Source organism: Zootoca vivipara, chromosome 1 (assembly GCF_963506605.1).
Source record: "Zootoca vivipara chromosome 1, rZooViv1.1, whole genome shotgun sequence".
Lineage (NCBI taxonomy): Eukaryota > Metazoa > Chordata > Lepidosauria > Squamata > Lacertidae > Zootoca > Zootoca vivipara.
Window position 1 is genome coordinate 129,751,605 of NC_083276.1, and position 21,702 is coordinate 129,773,306.

The 21,702-nt window shown below is 46.1% G+C and overlaps 1 protein-coding gene across 5 annotated transcripts in view; it reads right to left on the reverse strand.

Annotated features, from left to right (window-relative positions):
• The window catches only part of ERBB4 (erb-b2 receptor tyrosine kinase 4), an 818,250-nt gene that overhangs the window by 120,097 nt on the left and 676,451 nt on the right, over positions 1 to 21,702 (reverse strand). For all 5 annotated transcript variants that reach the window (XM_060282309.1, XM_060282298.1, XM_060282293.1 and 2 more), the window contains exon 20: positions 8,606 to 8,791. In XM_060282309.1, the coding sequence (XP_060138292.1) occupies positions 8,606 to 8,791 (186 nt within the window). The remainder of the gene's footprint in view (positions 1 to 8,605; positions 8,792 to 21,702) is intronic.

Consider the following 21,702-nt stretch of genomic DNA (forward strand, 5'->3'; position numbering starts at 1 on the left):
CCCCTTTGGGGTGTAAAGTTTTTATTGTATTTCAAGTGTGTAGAACTGCTGGGATATATTTTATGAACATTACTATATAATTTCAGATAAATAAATCAAATACAGTGGTGCCTCGCTTAACGAATGCCCTGCTTAACGAAATTTCCGCTTAACGAAAGGGTTTTTCGAGCGGAGGTTGCCTCGCTAGACGAATTCGTTTTATGAAAAATTCATCTAGTGAATCGCGGTTTCCCATAGGAATGCATTGAAATTCAATTAATGCGTTCCTATGGGCAAAAAAAAATTCCAAAAAAATTTCAATGCATTCCTATGGGATTCGCTAGACAATTTTTTTGTTATAAGAAAAGACCCGTGGAACGAATTAAATTCGTCTAGCGAGGCACCACTGTAACCCAGGACCTGCATGCATATTTTAAAGTGGATTCTGTTTTTATTTTTGTTGTATCTTGTGTTTTAAATTGTTGTGACGTGTCCCTGAGATCACATGTGATGAGGGGTGAGATATCAATCATGTAAATAAATGAATATCTAGATGGGCAGAGCAATGCTAATCTGGGGGGTTACCCAGTACTGTACTGGGAATGATTGGAGTGGTGGGCCATCTGAAGCCCTATCGGTCAGGGTGAAAAGTGTGTGCATGGGGGCGGGCTTCCCCCCCCAGGCCCCTCAGCTAGCAATGGGCCAACTTTGGATCCAGCAGATCCTTGACCAGCTCTGCTACCTCATCCTCAAAACACCCTGATGCCCTATGCCAGCTATCACTTGCAAGAATACCACTAGCAGTATCTCCTTAGCAGCCCCTGTTCTTGGCACAGTGTGAGCTTCCCCAGTGGAAGAACATATCATAGGCAGAGCCAGGCCTCTGCCCAATCCTAACCCCTCCAGGAGGACAGCTCAGAGGTGAGGGTGAGCTCCTGTCAGGAGTATGGGCAGGAGTCAGGCTCTGGGGCCTGCCTCAGCTTGTGCTGGAGAAGCAGGGAGTGGCCCCTCAGGTGAGGCCACTTGATAACTCACTGCACCTGGTGGCAAGAGCTGGGAGGGATAAAAGCTCAGCATTTCCCTTCAGCTCTTTGCCACTGCAACGCTATCCCTGCCTTGTTGCATCTGGCCTCTTGCGCCTTGCTCCTTGGACCCTTGCCTTGCTGACGCCTTGTTCCTTGGATCCTCGCCTTGCCGACGCCTTGATCCTTGGACCCTTGCCTTGCCGACGCCTTGCTCCTTGACTCCCAGACCTTCGTCTTCGCCTCTGCCTTGCTCCTTGACCCTGCAACTGCCTGCTGCTGGACCCTCAGCCCTGCACCTCCTCTATGCCCTGTTGAAATTTCTAACATAGGCAGGACCATTCTCTAAAGTACAATATCTCTGGTTTACCATGTTCATTTAGAGGTACGAGTTCTCAGTGGTGATGTCTCCATCAGCTGCCCTGGAGGCACATTGGAGTGAGAGTCCGAGTCTCTTCTGGGGCAATCTTGAGGTCCCGTCCCCCCCACTTGAGCAAGCATTTAATGCTTCATTTTAGCAATCTTTATTTTTAAAGAAGTTAAAACATAGGTAAAGTTTTATTATTGGTATGGTAGCATTTCATATTGTACCTTGGCGAAAAGAGAGAGAATAGATGAGAAACCTACTCAGCATAAGCAAGAAAATAATATATAGCTGACGAACAAACAGAGAATCTTGATCTTGAGGTGGCTTGATAAGTCCTTGGTTTAAATTCTTCTCTGCTACACACTGAACTTCCTACCAGAGCAGCCCCATTAGTAAACTACATTTTATGTTAATGTACTTGCTTGGAGTGATAATTATCTCAGCCTTTTGCCCTGGTGTGAGTGTGTCGGTATAGCATAATAATTATACAATTAGCCTTGTCATGGCAAGGAGCTTTGGGAATAGAGACATCTTGAAGTTTAAAATGTGGACAGCTGATAGATGACAGTCATTAAACCCATCCTTTGTTCACTCCCTGATAGGCTTTCCAGAGAGCTGTAAGCCAGGACTCCTTAATGAAAAATAAAGACCTTGAACCACAGCTACATCCCTTCACCTCCTCCCAACCTTTCCGCTCACCCCTGCTTCCTCCCTCTGCACACACAGTCTGTCCATCTTTCACTCCTGGCTGCTTCAAAATAACGAAAGCTGCTCCTAACTAGCGCGTTTATCAATCAAATGCTGCCAAGGAGAATAAAAAGGAAAATGCTGCTCTCTAACAATGCGGCCAAATGGTCCTAATCTTAGAGCCATTTTTACCTTGGAGGCTTGCTCTCTCTCTCTCAGCTTATAATCAAGGTTGTTGAGCCACGTGGAAGAGGTGCAGGAAATGTACTAGTGTGCAGGAAATGTGTTAGTGTTTCCTCAACTGGATTTTTTTAATGTGTGGAAATCTGCTTGGAGCTCAAGCAATTTTCTATCAGATGAGAATCCTGATCTCAGCTTTATTTTGTGCACAAAGATGTATTAGCCTAACTGCAATGGGGAAAGTAGTTTTCAGCCACTGAAGCTGGCCAAAGATGACTAGTTATTTCTCCATTGGACTTAGCCCATAGGAGGATAATTTGCATCATTTTTTGCCATACTCTCCATGTGGTCCATAAGGCTCACAATACGGCACTGATTCAGTGGGTGGCATTGCAAGCCACCTTTCCCCATCAGCTTCCAGGACAAGAGCAAAGGGGCAAGAGTTCATCTTGTGTGCTGCGCTAGAAAGAACAAACAGTTCTTCTCTCTTATCCCTTGAAACTGACCAAATAATGAAGAGTGAAATTGGGAATGATCACTACCCACAGAAAATAAAATAAAAGCTGGGATGATACCCTTAGATACGACACTTGGACCTTGTTGAAGCGGTTGCGCAAGAAATTCTGAAATGTGATTGTTAGTTTCCTGATTGTGGGAGGTCTGGAAAGCGATCTCTGCACAATTGCATTCTGAGTATTTACCCAGTGTGTATCGCTCTGAGTTGCAAATGTACAACTTCCCTTTTTCCCTGAAGGAGGGAAAAAAACCCTATGGGAGGCAGGCAACATCAGAGCCTGACTTTCTTTCCTGAGAAAATCTCATTCTACCCATTTTCCTGGCTAACATTCTCTTTATTGTACTTTCTAGCCTCCCTCTCGACTGATGCTATGCTTTGCCTTGGTTAATGTAATTTTAGAATTCTTTTATATTCACAAGATGTTAAAAGGATCTCCCCCAGGACCTGATTTTCCTTCCCTGACATTCAAGTGTATCAAACTGCTTATTACCTTGGCTTATTATTATTATTGGAAAGTAACACTTATGGAATTATTTGAATGTAAAATGTGATAAGCCGACTTGACAGCCTCCCAAGAAAGAAACAAATGGAAATACAGTTTTAGACTGTAATTCACTATGGTGTTGCTAAGAGCAGCTGCCATGCCCTAAGAAATGGTAAGTGAGCTACAGCTGAATTCTCATGACCATGTTCTGTATTCAGCCACTGTAATATCAAGTGATGTTTTGCATCTGTGAAACAGGCATCCCAATCAAGCATCAGAAACACACCCTTCTTATCACCTGATATCATTCACAAAAAAGCAAGCTTTTAAAGGAGGCGCTCCGCACGTTCAGCAACTTGTAGCATACATGGCTCTTATCTTCTTCCTAGGTGGCAGAGCCCATGTCCTTACAACCTAACAAACACCGAAAAACTTGCAAATTTTAATGAACGTGAAGATCGTATGCAGGGATATCAACACTGGAATTTCGCACTGATTTCCCTAGGTATAAGCCCCAGTGAAATCATTGGGGTTTAATTCTAAATAGATAGCATTGAATTGCACTGTAAGACTGCAACTCCTTGCTTAAGTTATGCTGCCCGGAGAACTTCAGGGTTTGATGTACAGCAGCACAGAGAGAACGTCATGCGCAGAATCCCAAACTATCTTGGCCCCAATGCCAACACGAGAGATTGTGCAAGTGAAAACCACTTAACTCAATAGCAAGCCCATGCTGTCTATTCTACCACATGAGCACCAGTAAATAAATCTGAGGTGAGGAGCCTGTGGCCTGTCAGATATCACTGCAGGACAACTCCAATCCTCTCCCCCACTGGCCAAGCTGGCTGGAGTGGGTAGAGTGACAAGGGTGCAGTCCAAAACATCTGGAAGGACACAGCTTCCCAACTTTTTTTAAAAAAAACACTCCCCCCCCCATCCTACCTTGAACCTAAGGGGCAAGTATGCTTTTGAAATATTAGACGAGCCTTCCTCTTCATTTTTCAATAAGTTACTCAAATTTGCCAAATCAATCTCAAGAGAAAACTCAGTTGCTTCTCTGACAGAATATCTGCTGCAAAGAGCAAAATGAAGCCTAAAATATAGACCCTAGATGCATGAGAAAGGCCGCTGAGATTTCAGTCCTGAGTGGATAATGCTTAGAAACACGAACCAATCGCCAAACTTCAAAGGACATCACCAGAGGCTATTGGCCCTGGCAAGCCGACCCGAGGCCCTCTGCAGGTTTTGTAACTCTTTATGCAAAAGTCAAGACAGCTTGAAATGAATATCCATGCATAATGAGATATTCTGAACCAGCAGGCGTAATAAAAAAACACTGCAGAAAATGTAACAAAGACCTAAGCAGCAGGGTGACGCCCAATACAGCACAGGCAAGCTCATTATGATAAACCATTCAATAAACAACATCCACCACTCAGCTAAAGGTAGCCTTTCCTCTTCCTCCCCTTCCATTTTCAGCCTTGATACAGAAAACTGTTGCAGAAGCGGATACAGAAAAAAAGATGCCGTTATTAAAAGGCAAACATCCAAAACTGCCTCTGGCCACACAAATAAGTGTCTGACGGGTCATGGAATGTTCCTTGGCTCCTATCAGACCCCTGAATGTGCTTCCAGGCAAGCACAATAAATCTTTCCAAACTGCTGTAGGAAATATAAAGCCAAGAGGAAATATTGTGTGTTGTGGCAAAGGAAGTACCTAACTACATAGTCTAAAGGTACTCTTTTCTTTTCATTTCTCCCATAAGACTTCGGATTAGAGAAAAGCTGGGTTCTCCTCAGATTTAAACAGAGCTGAGCTGAATTGTCATGACTTTTGATCATCACGTCAAAATTTAAGGGTTGGACGACGCAGCTGGTTTCCTTGGGCACCGTAGTAAATTGCATGAAAACTGACAGTACGGGGTTCCCTTGCATGCTTAGAACTGTGTCGTCCAGCTCTGCCTGAACGCCCCCCCTGCCCACAACATGCGACTTTTGAAGTTACAGCCTGCCATCCCCATGTATTCTGCCTGCACTATTTGAAACTCCAATAAAGCAAGGGGAGCTGATGTGAGTACAACAGGCTCCCATTGTCAGAAGTTACTCCTCGTGTGTAATCACGTAAGGGAAGCCAATGTCTTGAAAGGGCTAACCATAGCTCAGAGATGTGCCAGGGCTGCCATGGGTTTGGTGTTTTTCTTTAAAAAGAAGTTGCACAGTTTTCTCTTTTTTAATCCATCCAGAATGGCAAGCGGGGAAACATGCAATGGACACATACATGCCATTAAACTTCTAAGGAGAAACTGACCTTAGCATCAGACAACACAATCCTATGCATGCCTACTTGGAAGTAAGCACTAGGGTTAGTGTACATGTATACAAGATTGAATTACTGGATTCCTTAAGGGGCCTTATTCCTAGTCTCCTTTGCCCAAGTATCGAGGAAAACAGATCTCCTGCTGCAAATACATTTCATTTCTGAAGAGCTGAAACTGATGAGCTTTATGCTATAACACAAGGTCAAAGTAATGTTAACCTTAGACCATGGTAATACAGAAAAAGATAGATTAATTAAATTTTGCTGTTCCACCCCCCCAAAAAAAGTTACCTTTTCCTTCCAATAATCCTCCCCCTCTTTCCCTTAATGGTTCACGTCAATTAATCTTACAATTTGGTCTTTAAAGAACAACAGCTTTCAAGTATGGCCTTTCTGGTATGTCTCTGCTAAACTACTAGTAAAATTATTTCTCACTCTTCCTTAGCATCCTTTCTTTAAAGACTTAATTTTAAATTTACTCATTTGGGAGACTCAGGCTACAATGCTGGGAATAAGCCCAACTGAATTAAATAGACCTATTTCTGAGAATATAGAGTGTCACCCAGTAGAGCTGTAATTCTGTAACCATTTGCCTAGAACAGGGGTGGCCAACTCCCAAGAGACTGCGATCTACTCATAGAGTTAAAAAGAGGCAGGGGGGGGGTTCAGGTTGTTTGGGGGGGTTCAGGTTGTTGAGGTGTTTTTAGGGAGAACAGCCCGTTTTTAGGGGTTCAGGTCAAAGTTGCTGAGCTTTTTTTAGGGGAGTCAAAGTTGTTGAGCTTCTTTGAGGGGAGCCAGTGATCCACCACAGGCATCCAGTGATCTACCTGTTGGACGTGCCTGGCCTAGAAGTAAGCCGAACTATGAAGACCTTCCCCTGAGCTGCCACATCATTTGCCTCAGCTACTAGCAGTACAACCAGATGTGCCTCCTCAGGTTTAATGCGGCATATTCCCAGATATGCGGGTGGCGCTGTGGGTTAAACCACTGTGCTGCTTGGGCTTGCCGATCGAAAGGTTGGTGGTTTGAATCCCTGCGACAGGGTGAGCTCCTGTTGTTCAGTCCCAGCTCCTGCCAACCTAGCAGTTTGAAAGCACACAGTGCAAGTAGATAAACAGGTACCGCTCCCGCAGGAAAGTAAAGGGAGTTTCCATGCGCTGCTCTGGTTTTGCGAGAAGTGGCTTAGTCATGCTGGCCACATGACCCGGAAAAACTGTCTGCAGACAAACGCCAGCTCCCTTGGCCAGTAAAGCGAGATGAGCGCCGCAGCCCCAGAGTCATTTGCTACTGGACTTAACTGTCAGGGGTCCTTTACCTATTCCCAGATAAGTGTGCATAGATCGCAGCTGAAATCCACCAATGGTAAGAGGGATCCTGACATGATCTGATATTATAGCACAATCAACAAATCAATCAGGCTACAGATTTATATTTTATATTTCTTTAGTCACAATAACATCTGTAGGAATAAGAAACTAGCAGTGAAAAACGTTTGCATATTATCCCCAATTAATTGCTAGGGGAATTTCTTGTGGGTGTTTCACATCCAAGTTCCATTTTACTTTGTTTTACTTTCCTTCAGTGTCCCAGTTCTAATGTTTGCATATTCCCTTTACAAAAACACTTTTTTCCCTATGAATTGGGAGGGTAGTTGTCTCTTCTATTCCACCCCCAACACTTCCTGATGAACTCAATGCAATTTGCAGAAGAAACTAGTCAGGGTGGATGGCTGCCTGCGGAGCTTTGAGACAGCATCACAAAGTAGCCTGTGATGAAACTGTCACTCTAGCAAATTAAAACACACGGTTTAATTGTGTTCTATGAAGAATGGGTGCATGTCTACAAGAAGGAAGGTCTAGACCAGGCATCCCCAAACTTCGGCCCTCCAGATGTTTTAGACTACAATTCCCATCATCCCTGACCACTGGTCCTCTTAGCTAGGGGTCATGGGAGTTGTAGGTCAAAACATCTGGAGGGCCACAGTTTGGGGATGCCTGGTCTAGACAATGGCCAGGAGGAAGGATAAGTGTGAGGCCTAGCCAGTCCAAGCCATGTATTAAGGACTTCCAAAGAGCCTGACATTTACCTCCCAGTCCACTGTTCCAGTAAGGCAACAAAAGCAGGAGTTGTAATGGTTCCTGAAGAGCTATCCTACATGCCTAGTGGGCTGGTCCAGGCCCACTCTGTTAAAAGTTTTGATGTCTTTAATGATGTGCCACATTTTAAGGGAAGGATGTGCCCAGGAAATGGAGATTGACGGATCATACACAGAATGTGGTATGTGGCCTGTGCCACCCCCTCAAATGGTTCCTGTTCAAAGACTGCAAGAAAAAAACCCACCAGGATCAATGCTTCACATTTCATCCATACAAATATTGATGAGAAAAGGTAGAAACAAGAAATATTTCAGTCCAAGAAATAGGAAAGAGCAAACACAATCCCCAAACTTTGTTTTTCTACGTAGTTTCTGCAGTGAAACATGCAATGATATGGTGGAAAAGAGACTGGTATTTGTTTTCATTTTTATCTTGGTTATCTGAGAAGGCAAAGACTGAAATATTGCAGCAAATTATTTACTCTGGATCCTTTTTTCAAATCCCACAAGATATTTACCTACCTCAATTTGTTTCAGGTATCTGAGATCCAGTTCTCCAAAACTTGACTCTCGGTTTACATCATCAGCTTGATTGTCTTCTTCATTTAATTACATTTTATTTATCAATTTCAGAAAGTGATTTCTTCTCATATATCAGATTGTTTTAGAGAAATAAGTGTATCAATAATGAAAAATGCATGAGATCTAAAGCTTGACCCAGTGGAAAAATCTTCAATATATATATAGTTCCCAAGATAACAAGGGAGCAAAAATCCACAGAGCCCGCTTTCTGCCTCCCAAACCCAATGACAATAAACGTATTCCATAAATTAATAGAATGCAAAATTTATTTTTGCACACCAGAGATATGGAGCCTAAGCAAACATCTCAAGTGGGGAATCTCAAAAGGTTTGAGATCTCTAGGAAAAAGCGGCGGCTGATTCTGTAAGAGCTTACCTTGGCTATCTGGACACACCAGTTAAGCAGCAGCTGGGAGCCAATGTTATCCTTGTGTTCATGAACATAGTCCAATAAGCAGCCGTGGGGCATCAGCTGAGTAACTAGCTGGATGGTTGGGCTCAAGCAGACTCCTAGTAGCCGTACCAGATGTGGATGGTCCATGCTTGCCATTATAAGAGCTTCCTGCAATAAAAAGCCATATATTTTAAAGAGCCACTTATACCACACTTCCGTGCCCAAATGAAGCTACTAGGGCTGGTCCTGCTATGTAGCACTGCGAGTGGGAGACAGATGAAGGCAGGAATTGGTGTCTAAATGATGTTCCTACTATGGAGGGGAAAGGGTTGCAAACTGGGCTTCACTTCAGGCACTAACAATGAAAGCAACTTTGGCTAAACTTATTAGGATGTCCACCATTTGCATCGTAAGCTGCGACTCCTCTCATAGGTACATCTGTGTACATCTTGAATCTGGATTCACTAAACACATCATTTCAATGAATGTATCATTGCGCCATGGAGCAGGGACAGTGAGAAGCAAAAAAAGCAAAGAAGGTTCCTTTGAAAAAAAGAAAAGCAGGAAGCTACTTTCTCCGTGTTCTCAAAATACATGCATTTCTGATAAGTTAAAAAAAAAAACATAACCACAATGCTTCCACATGTGGTGGTAAAAAATAGCAAGCGATCTTGCTGCCAGCAGTATGAAACCACCACCATCACTCACAGCCCCCCAAAAGGGGTAGAAGGGTAGAGGGAAGTGGGGTGGGGGAATTATATAGGAGGGGAAGGAAGCTGGGTTTGTATTTGAGAAAATTGCTCATCAGAGCACAAAGAGCATTTGAAACCAAATTGCAGTGTATTTGCATAATAGTTATTTTTTTCAAAAAAAGAAAGAAAGAAAGAAAAAAGATGAACAAGGCATTAATTGTAGGGTGTGTGTTTAATGAAAATAACAGATGGTTTAACCTTTTCTTTACTTCTGATATTTTTGAAATTATGTCAACTTAAAAAAATAAATGCGGACTAGTCATGAGAGATGGTTTTGCAGGGCTGGCATAAGGACTCATTGTAACTCATGGCAGGTTTGGGCCAGCAAGGGAGCAGAGGCAGGGAGAGCAGTTCCATTTAAACCATTTGTTCCATGTTAAAATTAATACACTAGTCTGTTGCACGGGGTCACCGAGATGCAATGTTAGTCGCTTTTCGACTGACACCAGAAAATAGCACTGAAGGCTGGCAGAATAAATACATGTTGACAGGTACATTATCCATTTTCGAGAAACAAAATAACTCTCTGGTCTATGCCCCCTCTTCCCCCCATAAAGTTCTCTCTTTCTTTTCAGCAATGAAACAAGTGTTTCTATTTTAAATTGTTGCATTTTTTTCCTTCATGTTGACTGCTTAGGATATGGATTCATTGTTTTTGCACACCAAAAACTCAGTGGCACGTGTGGGGAGATGGGAGAGGCAAAAATATGTTGACAGACATATTAAGTTCAGCGCATGATCTCCTGCTCATCTGCTATTTGAAGCTCGTTTTGAGATATGGAAAAAAGGCATTTATAATGAATAACCAAACTGAGATGTGTTAGAATGTATTTATCCTGGAAATGTCCATATAGCATGCCCCAAGAAATGAACAAAGGAGGGTATAAAACACGTAGAGACTATACTATACCAGTATCATAAACACGAGGACTTTCATGCCTCAGTCAGCATGACCAATGTTCAGGGTTGATGGGATTTGTAGTTCTACAATATGTTGGCTACTCCTGTACTATACTGCAGTTGGTCTAAAGCAGGCATATCAAACCTGCGGCCCTCCAGATGTTTTGGCCTACAACTCCCATGATCCCTAGCTAGCAGGACCAGTGGTTGGGGAAGATGGGAATTGTAGTCCAAAACATCTGGAGGGCCGCAGGTTTGACATGCCTGGTCTAAAGGATCATGAATCAATTCTGTCATTTGTATTGATGTAAACCTCCAGAACGTATTTTGTATAGCTAACTATTTAGCTCTATCCCCAGTATATTTCATCTTATTGCTATGGCTAGTGGCTAATGCAAATAAAGTTTCTATCTGTCCACTGTAATTGGACTAGTGATAGGCAAAGTCTTCTGGGTTCAATCTGGAACTAACATGACCTATTTAGTAACATTAGATTCTTCCATGCCCAATTGGGCCCAAACAGGTCTCCTCCCTCTGTGACTCATCCCTAGCTCCTGAACTTGCAGTCAAGACCGGCAGGCCTCCAAGGTACACATGTTTGGTATCCAGGAAACTACATGCAACATACACAAACACACTTCAAAACATTGGCATGCTGATCTCTCAAAAGAGATGCCTCTCTTTTTTGCTCGTGGTTCTGAGCTAGGGGCCACTTTGGTCATGCATCTAGGCCTGTAGGCTTCAAGTCAACGCAGGGATGGATGAAGCAATAGTTTAAGGCAGGGCCTTTTTTTCCAGCTGGAGCTCACCGGAGCTCAGCTCTGGCACCTCTCAGGTAGGCACCATTGCCATTCTACACCAGATCATAGCTAAATGGGGCCGAGAAGCGATATTGCCATGCTAAGAAAACAATGGAGAAGTTAGTGGTGAGTTCCAGTGAGGGTAGACGATCACTAAGGAGTGGGTTCTTTCAGTGGTAGCAACCAGTTATGGTCTGCATGGCCTTTTCATTTTCCCAGCTGTTTTAAATACATAAGAACATATGATGAGTTTTCTGGATCAGGTCAGAGGTCAATCTAGTTCAGCATCCTGTCCTCACAGTGGCCAACCAGATGGCTGTGGGAAACCAGCAAGCAGGACATGAGCTCAAGAGCCCTCTCCCCTCCTGTGGTTTCCAGAAACTGGCATTCAGAAGCTCTTCTACCTCTGACAGTGGAGGTAGAACATTACATGCTTCCCTGTGGCAGCTTCAAGGCAGTCTTATACAGTGGAACCTCGGTTTATGAACACCTCGGTTTACGAATTTTCGGTTTATGAACGCCGCAGACCCATCTGGAACGGATTAATCCACTTTCCATTACTTTCAATGGGAAAGTTCGCTTCAGTTTACGAATGCTTCAGTTTAAGTACTCCGCGGACCGTCTGGAACAGATTAATCCACTTTCCATTACTTTCAATGGGAAAGTTCGCTTCAGTTTATGAATGCTTCAGTTTATGAACAGACTTCCGGAACCAATTGTGTTCATAAACCGAGGTACCACTATATTGCTTTACACTTTCTTTGTGCTGATTTTTACACAGATTGTTGTTGATGCTTAAACCTTGGTTTTATTACTATAGTTTTAATACATGGTTTGTGCTGGGAACCTCCCAGAGGACCATGCTGAATATATAAATGTCAACAATAAATAAATGAAAATAAATGAATTTTAAATGTGGCTTGACAACTTATACCAAATTTGTCTGTTTCAGCAGCCTTGCTACAACTTCCAGTTAGAGCAGGGGTCAGCAAACTTTTTCAGCAGGGGGCTGGTCCACTGTCCCTCACACCTTGTGGGGGGCCGTACTATATTTTGAAAAAAAAATATGAACAAATTCCTATGCCCCACAAATAACCCAGAGATGCATTTTAAATAAAAGCACACATTCTACTCATGTAAAAGCACCAGGCAGGCCCCACAAATAACCCAGAGATGCAATTTAAGTAAAAGGACACATTCTACTCATGTAAAAGCACCAGGCAGGCCCACAAATAACCCAGAGATGCATTTTAAATAAAAGGACACATTCTACTCATGTAAAAGCACCAGGCAGGCCCCACAAATAACCCAGAGATGCATTTTAAATAAAAGGACACATTCTACTCATGTAAAAATATGCTGATTCCCAGACCGTCTGCGGGCCAGATTTAGTAGACGATTGGGCAGCATCTGGCCCCCGGACCTTAGTTTGGGGACCCCTGAGTTAGAGTGTGGCTCAGCACCACCTGCCTTCCTATGAAGAACAGCCACGATTGCACACAAAAATGGCCCTGTATTGTACCCATGAAACATGCAGACCTGGCCCAATATCTTTCTGTCACAGCTTGATAAACTGAAAAGTTGTAAAGCACCATGACATTGATAAATGTTTTTGCCTTTCTGAAAATAGATATAAAAGCAGGTGCCTCCTTAAATTCGCCTTCCCCTGTTTTTCTATATTGCAGCCACAAAGACTCTTTAAAGTACTTAAGAAGCTCACTGTACTCTGGGCTGGGAATTATTTGCAAAACCTCAAATGTGTGCTGTGTGACAGGAGAAAGATATTAGAGCGGACACACATTTTTTTCATTAATTTTATGGTACCTGTAATTGCTACAGCAAAGAAACATGTCTACAGTGCATGTCTGAGCAGCCTTTGGGAGGAAGCAATTACAAATTGATGTATCTTCAACATATTTTGCTTGCATATTAAGTTTTGAAGAACCTCCTGCAGAATGCATCCCTCTAGACCTGGCTAACTGCTGAAGCTGACATAGCCATATGTGGACTAAAGGGGGAAAAAATCAAGAGAGGTGCAAATATATAACTAACCATTTAGTTATATGCGGAAACAAACAAACCAACCTATCCCCAAGGGTCTCCCAAGAATAAAAAGGCACCGTTTACTGACACATCAGAGTAGTTATGGGTCGATCTAGGTGTGACAGGATCAGTTATCTTGGTTTATCAAGCAATGGGACAGCCATGCTTGTTGTTCATGTATAAAATGTTTATGAAACCTTAAAAGGGGGGGGCAGTGAAATGATTCCTCATCTTACCTCTGCATGCTTTTCTCCCAACCGAGCTCATTTCTAGTAACAGAGCTGAGCTGTGAGTGCTGGACGCTTCTACTCTCAGAGCCAAACAGGGAGAAATGAACATGGCCTGATGGAGCTCTAGCAGAAGAAGCATCAGGCAGAGTTCATCCTCAAGGCAAGGAGGCCAGGGCACACTACTTGGCCCCTCCACTCCTTGACAGAAATAAAACATAAGCATCTAATAATGTAACTTGATAAACTACAAAAACAAACAAACAATTATGCAGGTAGAAAGCCAAAAGGGGTGTGGGGGCTTTCCAGTGTTTTGCACTGCCTCTCACAAGTATGCCTCTCTGCCTACTGGACAGAAGCCTTTGGTGTGTCCTCTGTGCAATGATATTTATTTTCCTCCAGTTTTCCATTCTTTACCTTAACTTTTCATTTGTGTGAACTTGAATCAGAACAACTGGAAGAGCAACCGTTTTTGTCTGTTTGTCCAATCTTATCCTGTTGTTCTTACAGGGTCCCTTTGAGAGTAAGAATTCCAAATCAGACCAACATATTATTTCTTTGCTTGTCCAAAGAGGCCACGGAGAATCAATAAGCAGGATTCTCTCCCAGGACAGTACCACTAAGGGGCCCCACAGTGTCTGCTTAACTTGAAACCATGTCAAGAGGAGTATTGGCTGTTAAACTCAGATCACTATCACAGTCAAAATAAAGGAGGTTTTCTAAATGTTCAATATTCAGTGCCGACTGAAAGTCAGTGATGGAAATAACATAACCATGAAACACATCACCAATTACACCTCGACATTTTGCAAGCTCTGGTTTTCCATACAGCTGCAATCGCTCAATATGGCATCGGGGTGGGGGTGGGGGCTTTTTTTAGCTAGAACTGATCCAAAGGTAACCTCATTTGCAGAAGGCTCATGCTTTGAGCAGAGAGGCAGTGGTTCACTATCTCCATGCAAAAATAGTCAATACTTTCCCTATCGCATGGCTTGGCTTTGCCACCTGATTAATGAAGCAGCTGTAAAATGGTATTGACTGTTAATATCACTCTTATCACAAGCAAATTGGTATTACCTCTCCAAGTAATCCGGACATTTTCCTCAAGAAGATAATGCAAACAGTTAAGATAACACTGAGGCCTGGGCTATCTGGTGTTGACCTCATTTTTTTATTGCACAATAATGGTCAATTTGTCCAATTAACAACTAGTCTTCCAAACTAAAGCAAAAAAAAAAAATGCTTCTGGAACTATTTTTAATCACTGTAGAGGCAAAATCTAAGATAACACACACACCACTTGTAACTAATAATACATATTTAAAACTAACAATGATGAAGCCAGAACCAACATCCTATTTTGAATAGCAGCCTTATAAAATTAAGGAGTGTTCAATTTCATCTATTATTATGCTTCTACCCCCCTTTTTTAAAAACAAAACAAAACACTGATTTATGTTAAATGAGTGTCTGTGATTTGATAAGAATGCCAAGTATTCTTTGAGCAGTTCTGTGCTGTAGCACAAGTTTATTTTTATTTTAAAGGAGTGATCGGCTGGGACCGGACCAAGTGCCCTCTTTTCTGTGGTAAAAGGTAAAGGTAAAGGGGCCCCTGACCATCAGGTCCAGTCGTGTCCGACTCTGGGGTTGCGACGCTCCTCTCGCTCTATAGGCCGAGGAAGCCAGCGTTTGTCCGCAGACAGCTTCCGGGTCATGTGGCCAGCATGACAAAGCCGCTTCTGGCGAACCAGAGCAGCGCACGGAAACGCCGTTTACCTTCCCGCCGGAGCGGTCCCTATTTATCTACTTGCACTTTGATGTGCTTTCGAACTGCTAGGTGGGCAGGAGCTGGGACCGAGCAACGGGAGCTCACCCCGTTGCAGGGATTCGAACCGCTGACCTTCTGATCAGCAAGCCCTAGACTCTGTGGTTTAACCCACAGCGCCACCTGGGTCCCTCTTTTCTGTGGACTGGTACCTATTATGGGAAACGACTGGAGGTTCAAAGCAGAGGGGATTTTGTTTCTCCAGGGGATTTCTGTTTGTTGATTTGTCCATCTTAGGAATATACCTGGCAGATCTTCAAAGTTCAGGGTGCTCTTACATGCACTAGGAGCAATCAAACCTCCTGAGACCTTCTTCTGAGTATGTGCATTAGGACTCTTATCTAATTTACAGCAGCAAAAATCTGATGTCCTTAACCTAATATGCTCCCTTTTCTAAAGTCTTGGCTTCTTCTCTCATTGAAACAACAGTGATTAATGGCACATTGTTCTTTTTCAGGGACTCTTTACCAACACTATTTTACGTTTTGCCGCTGATTTCTGAGCCATTGAACTGAGGTATATTATCACACTCTTGTGCTTAATCTGTTATCATGAAAAATCTAGAAAGTAATAGCTTATCACTATAAAGTTCTCCTTTTTTAGAAAATAAAAGTTTCAAAAATGGCTTAGCTGGCAAATTATATTTATATATACCCTATTTGATTGACTTTAATATCTAGACAGTCCTGCTTCAATCAGACATGTGCTGATTGACTGCTAACCTTGAACCATACAGCAACCTCATTGGAAGGCATTACGTATACACTGAAGAAAATAATACCTTGTATTATTAACACACATCCCATAAAACCTTCATTTATTATCAGCCTAACAGCAACCTGGCATATACATTACCATTTAGAAATTGAAATACCAACGTGTCTACTCTGAATTGCTAATGTAAGCTGGAGGCATGCAGAGAAAATTCCTAAATAATAGGAAGTTCTTTGATACAGACTTTCCATTTCTTATTGTGAAGCATTGGCACTAATTGCTCAGTTCTGGGTAACAAATTCAGCCTTTAAAGCTGGATGTGCTTTGCCCGTTTCTTTTTTTACTGTAGTGGAAAGGGATTGTTTGGTAATTATGCCTCTCATTTTACTAATTTTAAATATTTCCTTCTCTTTGAACTTTGGGAAACTTTGAGGCAGCAGAAAAAAATTCTAAGTTTGTAAGGAATGAGCAGGAGAATTCTAGCTTCAGCCCACACAGCAGTTACCAGGAGAATGTTAGGAGTCAGAAATTTTGACAACAGAGACCAAAGCACTAGATATATCAAGAGATCCAACGCACCCTGGTCACCATTTCTTTCAGCTCCTGCCATCGGGATGGAGATATAGAACAATGCAGGCAAGAACGAGCCGTCTCAGGAACAGTTTCTTCTCTAGAGCGATTTTGGCCTTAAATGGAAAGCCTGGACTTTGAAGTCATCTTATTTTACTTGTTGTGAGGGACAGGGGATATCGCGAAGTCCCTCCCCTCCTGAGTTCAAGCCAATCCCCGAGCACAGGGGAAAGCAGAGAGAGTTCCGATTCCAGTGGGGAAGCAGGAAGTCGTGTCCGAGGCTCAGGCAAGGTAGAGGAGCCAGGGTCCCAGGTGGGACAGGAAGGGGCGAATAAGGGCGGGAGACCCATCCCCCCAACTCCGGAATTACGCAGAAAGAGGAGGGGAAAGAGGATGGGGCTGCCAAAGCTTTTGTGTTGGAGAAAGACGCGCCAAAAGCCATTAGGAGGTTCTGAAACCGACTGACCACATCACTCCGTGTAAATAGCAATGACTTCAGCACTGTAAATTCGCAGCACCAATAAAAGAATAAAATGCAGAGCTGGGTAGCGTCGTTACTCTGAAGTAGTCCGCTCCGGCCACTGTGACAGCAACCTCCTAATCCTTTTTGGGCTACTTTGGAGTTGCCGGGATGAGCGTGTCAGAGGCGGAGAGATGGCGGCAGATCGCGGAGCAAGCCCAGCAAGAACTGCAGCAGCTGTCGCTGCAGGCGCAGGGGGAATTGAAGGCAGCTAAAGAAGAGACTAAGAAGGTCCAGGACGACCGGCTACAACTTGCGGAACAGGTGAGAGCGCTACAGGAAAGAGAGCAGGAATTAAGGGCGGTGGCGGTAGACCTCCAAAACAAGCTGGATGCAGAGAAAAACAAGGCGGGAGGGGCACCCCAAGTCCAAGTGCTGCCAGGAAGGAGAGCCGGGACGCTAGTAAGCAAGTTCAATGGAGACCCGAAGGAATATCAGGGCTTTGAGACTGAGATTGTGTATGCTCTTGAGCTGCACCACGATGAGTTCCCTGATGATGAGCACAGGGTAGCGTTTATTGTGGAGCACCTTACCGGGGCAGCCAGGGAGTGGCTAAGACCGTTAATCGCAACAAAGAATCCTTGCATGAAGAATGTCAAACTATTTCTAGAAGGTTTGAAAACGATGTATTCGTCCGATAGTCATATGGACCAGACTAAGGAGGAACTTCATAATTTACGCCAAGGAAATATGACAGTTCGCGCGTATTGGGCGAAATTCACCATGCTGGTGCACAGATTGGGGTGGGAACTAGAGTCACCCCCAATGCAAGCGGCGTTCTACTTGGGGTTGCATGAGGAGGTGAAGGATGAGCTCTCGAGAGGTCCAAAGCCCAGTAATATGGATCAGCTGAGCAAAGCGGCTCTGGCGGTGGGGGTGAAACAGGAATCCCGGTGGAGCGACAAGCAAGCAACGCGCGCAAAGCGGGCTTGGTTCCCACGGTCGCAGGAGAAGCCACTCCCCCAACAACCCTTTCAAGCCACGCCTGGGGCCAGTCAGGACCAGGAACCCATGCAGATTGATAGCGCGCGCGCGCGCGGGCTTTTCAAACCCCAGCGGCGCCAAGACGCAAGGAGGGAAGGGGTGGGAATTGCTTTCTCTGCAACTCCCCCCAGCATCTCGTCAGAGACTGCCCACATCGCAGGGAGTGGCAAGGAAAGGCGGGAACGGTTGTGCCCTCCCCCACTGACGCAGCACCACAGCAGGGAAACGGGAAAGCCTGGCTGCAGGAGACAAGGGGCAGCAGCCAGGCACAGTCAGCAGACAACAGCCCCAGCCCACCCACCCGCACAGAGAGGAGCAGAGCCAGCCCACCCCTCCCAGAGCAGGAGTGGTTTTAGAAGTCACGCTAACGCTCCCAAATGGCTATCCCCTGACAGTCCTCGCCTTAATTGACAGTGGGGCGTCAGCGAACTTCTTCTCGAGAAACTTTGCAGAAGAGCACCAGATCCAGCTTCTGCAGCTGGATTTTCCTCTGCACGTGGCAACCATTGACGGCAGAGAGCTGCTGGGAGGGGCCATCACTCATCAACCCCCCCCCCATGAGAATGACGGTGGGAAGGCACTCAGAGACACTGGCATTCAACGTCACCACCATCTCAGACCCCCCCATCGTCTTGGGCATGAGCTGGCTGGCGCGCCACGACCCCTCCATCAGTTGGCACCAGAGATGCATCACTTTTGGATCGGACTTTTGCCTGGAACATTGCATGCAGCGCCAACCAGGGGAGGGGCCTCCGATAGCCACGGTAGCCACCATGCACGTCAAAGGGGGTGAGGCGATACCCAAGCCGTACTGGGACCTGCAGGAGGTCTTCAGCGAAGCGGAGTCCGACCACCTACCCCCGCACAGGCCTTTTGACTGCCAGATCAACCTGGTGCCAGGGGCAACTATACCCCCAGCCAAGCTGTACGCCATGTCAGACCAGGAACTGGAGGATCTGCGCGCTTTCATCGACAAGAACCTCAAGCGGGGGTTCATCAGAGAAAGCAAGGCAGCAGGGGGCAGCCCGGTCTTCTGGGTGGACAAGAAAGACACGCAACAGCGCCGCCTGGTGGTGGATTTTAGACGGCTGAATTCAGTGACAGAGCCAGTGGCTTTCCCCATGCCCAGAGTGGATGATCTCCTGACAGCGGCACGCAGGGGCAAGATTTTCACCAAGCTAGACCTGAGGGGGGCGTACAACTTGATCAGGATCCGGGAAGGCGATGAATGGAAAACCACGATGTTCACGCCTCTGGGCTCTTTTGAATATCTGGTGATGCCCTTCGGGTTGCAAGGGGGCTCAGCATGCTTCCAGGCCTTCATGCACCACGTCCTGGGGTCCCTCCTCTTCAGGAAATGCTTGGTCTTCCTGGATGACATCCTTATTTACTCCAATGACCCAGTGCAGCATGTGAAAAATGTCAGGGAGGTGTTGCAGCGCCTGAAGGAGAACCACCTGTATGTGAAGCTGGAGAAGTGCAAGTTTCACACCAAGGAGGTGGACTTCCTGGGCTACAAGCTGTCAGACAAGGGGCTGGCGATGGACAAGGACAAGGTGCAGGCCATCCTGGACTGGCACAGCCCCAGGACGCGCAAAGATGCCCAACGCCTACTAGGCTTCGCCAACTTCTACAGGAAATTCATCAAGAACTTCTCTCGCGTTACGGCTCCCATCACTGACTGCCTGAGAGGCAAGCAGAAGTTCAGGTGGACACCAGAGGCGCAAGCAGCGTTCGAAAGCCTCAAAAGGGTGTTCGCCTCAGACCAGAACCTGTTCCACGTGGTTCAGGACGCGCCCCTACGCGTGGAGACAGATGCTTCTGATAAAGCTGTGGGCGCCATTTTGTTGCAACTGGACGCCAACAGAGAGTGGAGACCCTGTGCCTTCTTCTCCAGGAAGTTGACCCAGCCAGAGCGAAACTACACAGTGTTTGATCGGGAACTTCTTGCGATCCACGCTGCGTTCCAGCACTGGAGACACTTCCTGGTGGGCGCCAAGCACCCCATCCAGGTGTGCACAGACCACAAGAACCTGGAGTTCTGGAGAACTGCCAGGGTGCTCAACCAGCGGCAGATACGGTGGGCAGAGTTCTTCTCGAACTTCAACTTCTCCATACACTACATCCCGGGGGAGCAGAATGTCAGGGCGGATGCCCTCTCCCGCAAGCCAGAGTACATGGAGGAGGAGGCGCCACCGGCACCCAGGCACATTTTCCCCCCGTCAGCTTGGTCCTGTGGAGCAGCAGTGGTGAGCGAGGCAGAACTCACAGCACTGACGGCAGCGGATGAATTTGCCAACCGCATCTTCAGAGAACTGAGAGGGGGGGGGAGCAGGCAAAAGACTTTGCAGAACGCAGGGGGCTGCTTTTCTACAAGGGTGCACTGTACCTGCCCACCACCCAGCTTAGACGTACGGTCCTCAAGCAGATGCACGACAACCCAACGGCGGGTCATTTTGGGAGGGACAAAACCACTCACCTAGTCATGAGACACTTCTGGTGGCCAGGGGTGCGGGAAGATGTTCGAGACTATGTAAGGGGCTGTGACACCTGCCAGCGGGCAAAGGTGGTCAGAGCAGCGCCACCGGGATTGCTGGAGCCCTTAGCCACGCCACACAGGCCGTGGGAAGTGGTGTCCATGGACTTCATCACAGATCTGCCTTCTTCCAGGGGCAAGACCGCAGTGTTGGTGGTGGTGGACCTCATGTCCAAAATGTGCCATTTTATACCGTGTGCCAGGGCGGTCTCTGCAGAAGAGACAGCCAAACTGTTTGTGGATCACGTATTCAGACTGCATGGATTACCTTTAAGGGTTATTTCGGATCGTGGCCGCCAATTTGTTTCCAGGTTCTGGCGGCGGCTCATGAACCTCCTGCAGGTGGAGGTCAGCTTGTCGACGGCTAGACACCCGCAGACCAATGGACAGGCGGAGAGGGTCAACGCCATTCTGCAGCAGTACCTGAGATGTTACGTCAGCCAGAGGCAAACGGACTGGGTGGATCGCCTGCCACTGGCAGAATTTGCCTACAACAATGCGGTGCACGTCTCCACAGGGGTGTCGCCCTTTAAGGCCAATTACGGGCATGACCTCAGATCTTTCCCTGAGAGGGAGGGGGAGGAGGAGGAGGAGGGCCCACAGGCTGAGGATTGGGCAGAGGAACTGGAGACGGTGCACCAGCAGCTCAGAGAACACTTGGAGAGAGCCAAGGAAGCGTACAAGAGGGGGGCAGATCGCCACAGGCGACCGGGGGAGGTCATTAGGGTGGGGGACAAAGTTTGGTTGTCCTCGGAGGGCCTTCCCATCAGAGGGCGATGCAAAAAGCTGGCGCCCAGAAGGTTGGGCCCCTTCACGGTCACGCAACAGGTCAACCCGGTGGCATACAGGCTGGCACTGCCAGAGGACATGAGGGTGCACCCAGTGTTTCATAGATCGCTGCTGTCGCCGTACAGGGAAAGCAGCAGGCTCCGAGACAGCGAACAAACCCCTGAGGGAGGGGGGGAGAGGGAAGGCAGGGAGCAACTCAATGAGGCCACGGCCATCCTGGATTCAAGGTGGGGGGTGGGGGGACTGGAGTACCTCATGGCATGGGAGGATGCTCCACCGTCCCAGAATGAATGGGTCCCAGCCACTCAGATACAGGAGGAATTCCTGGTAGAAGAATTTCACGCCCTCTTTCCCCATAGACCCAAGCCCTGGCACATGGAAAGGGAGGGGGAGGGGGAGGAAGCACGGGAGAGCAGTTC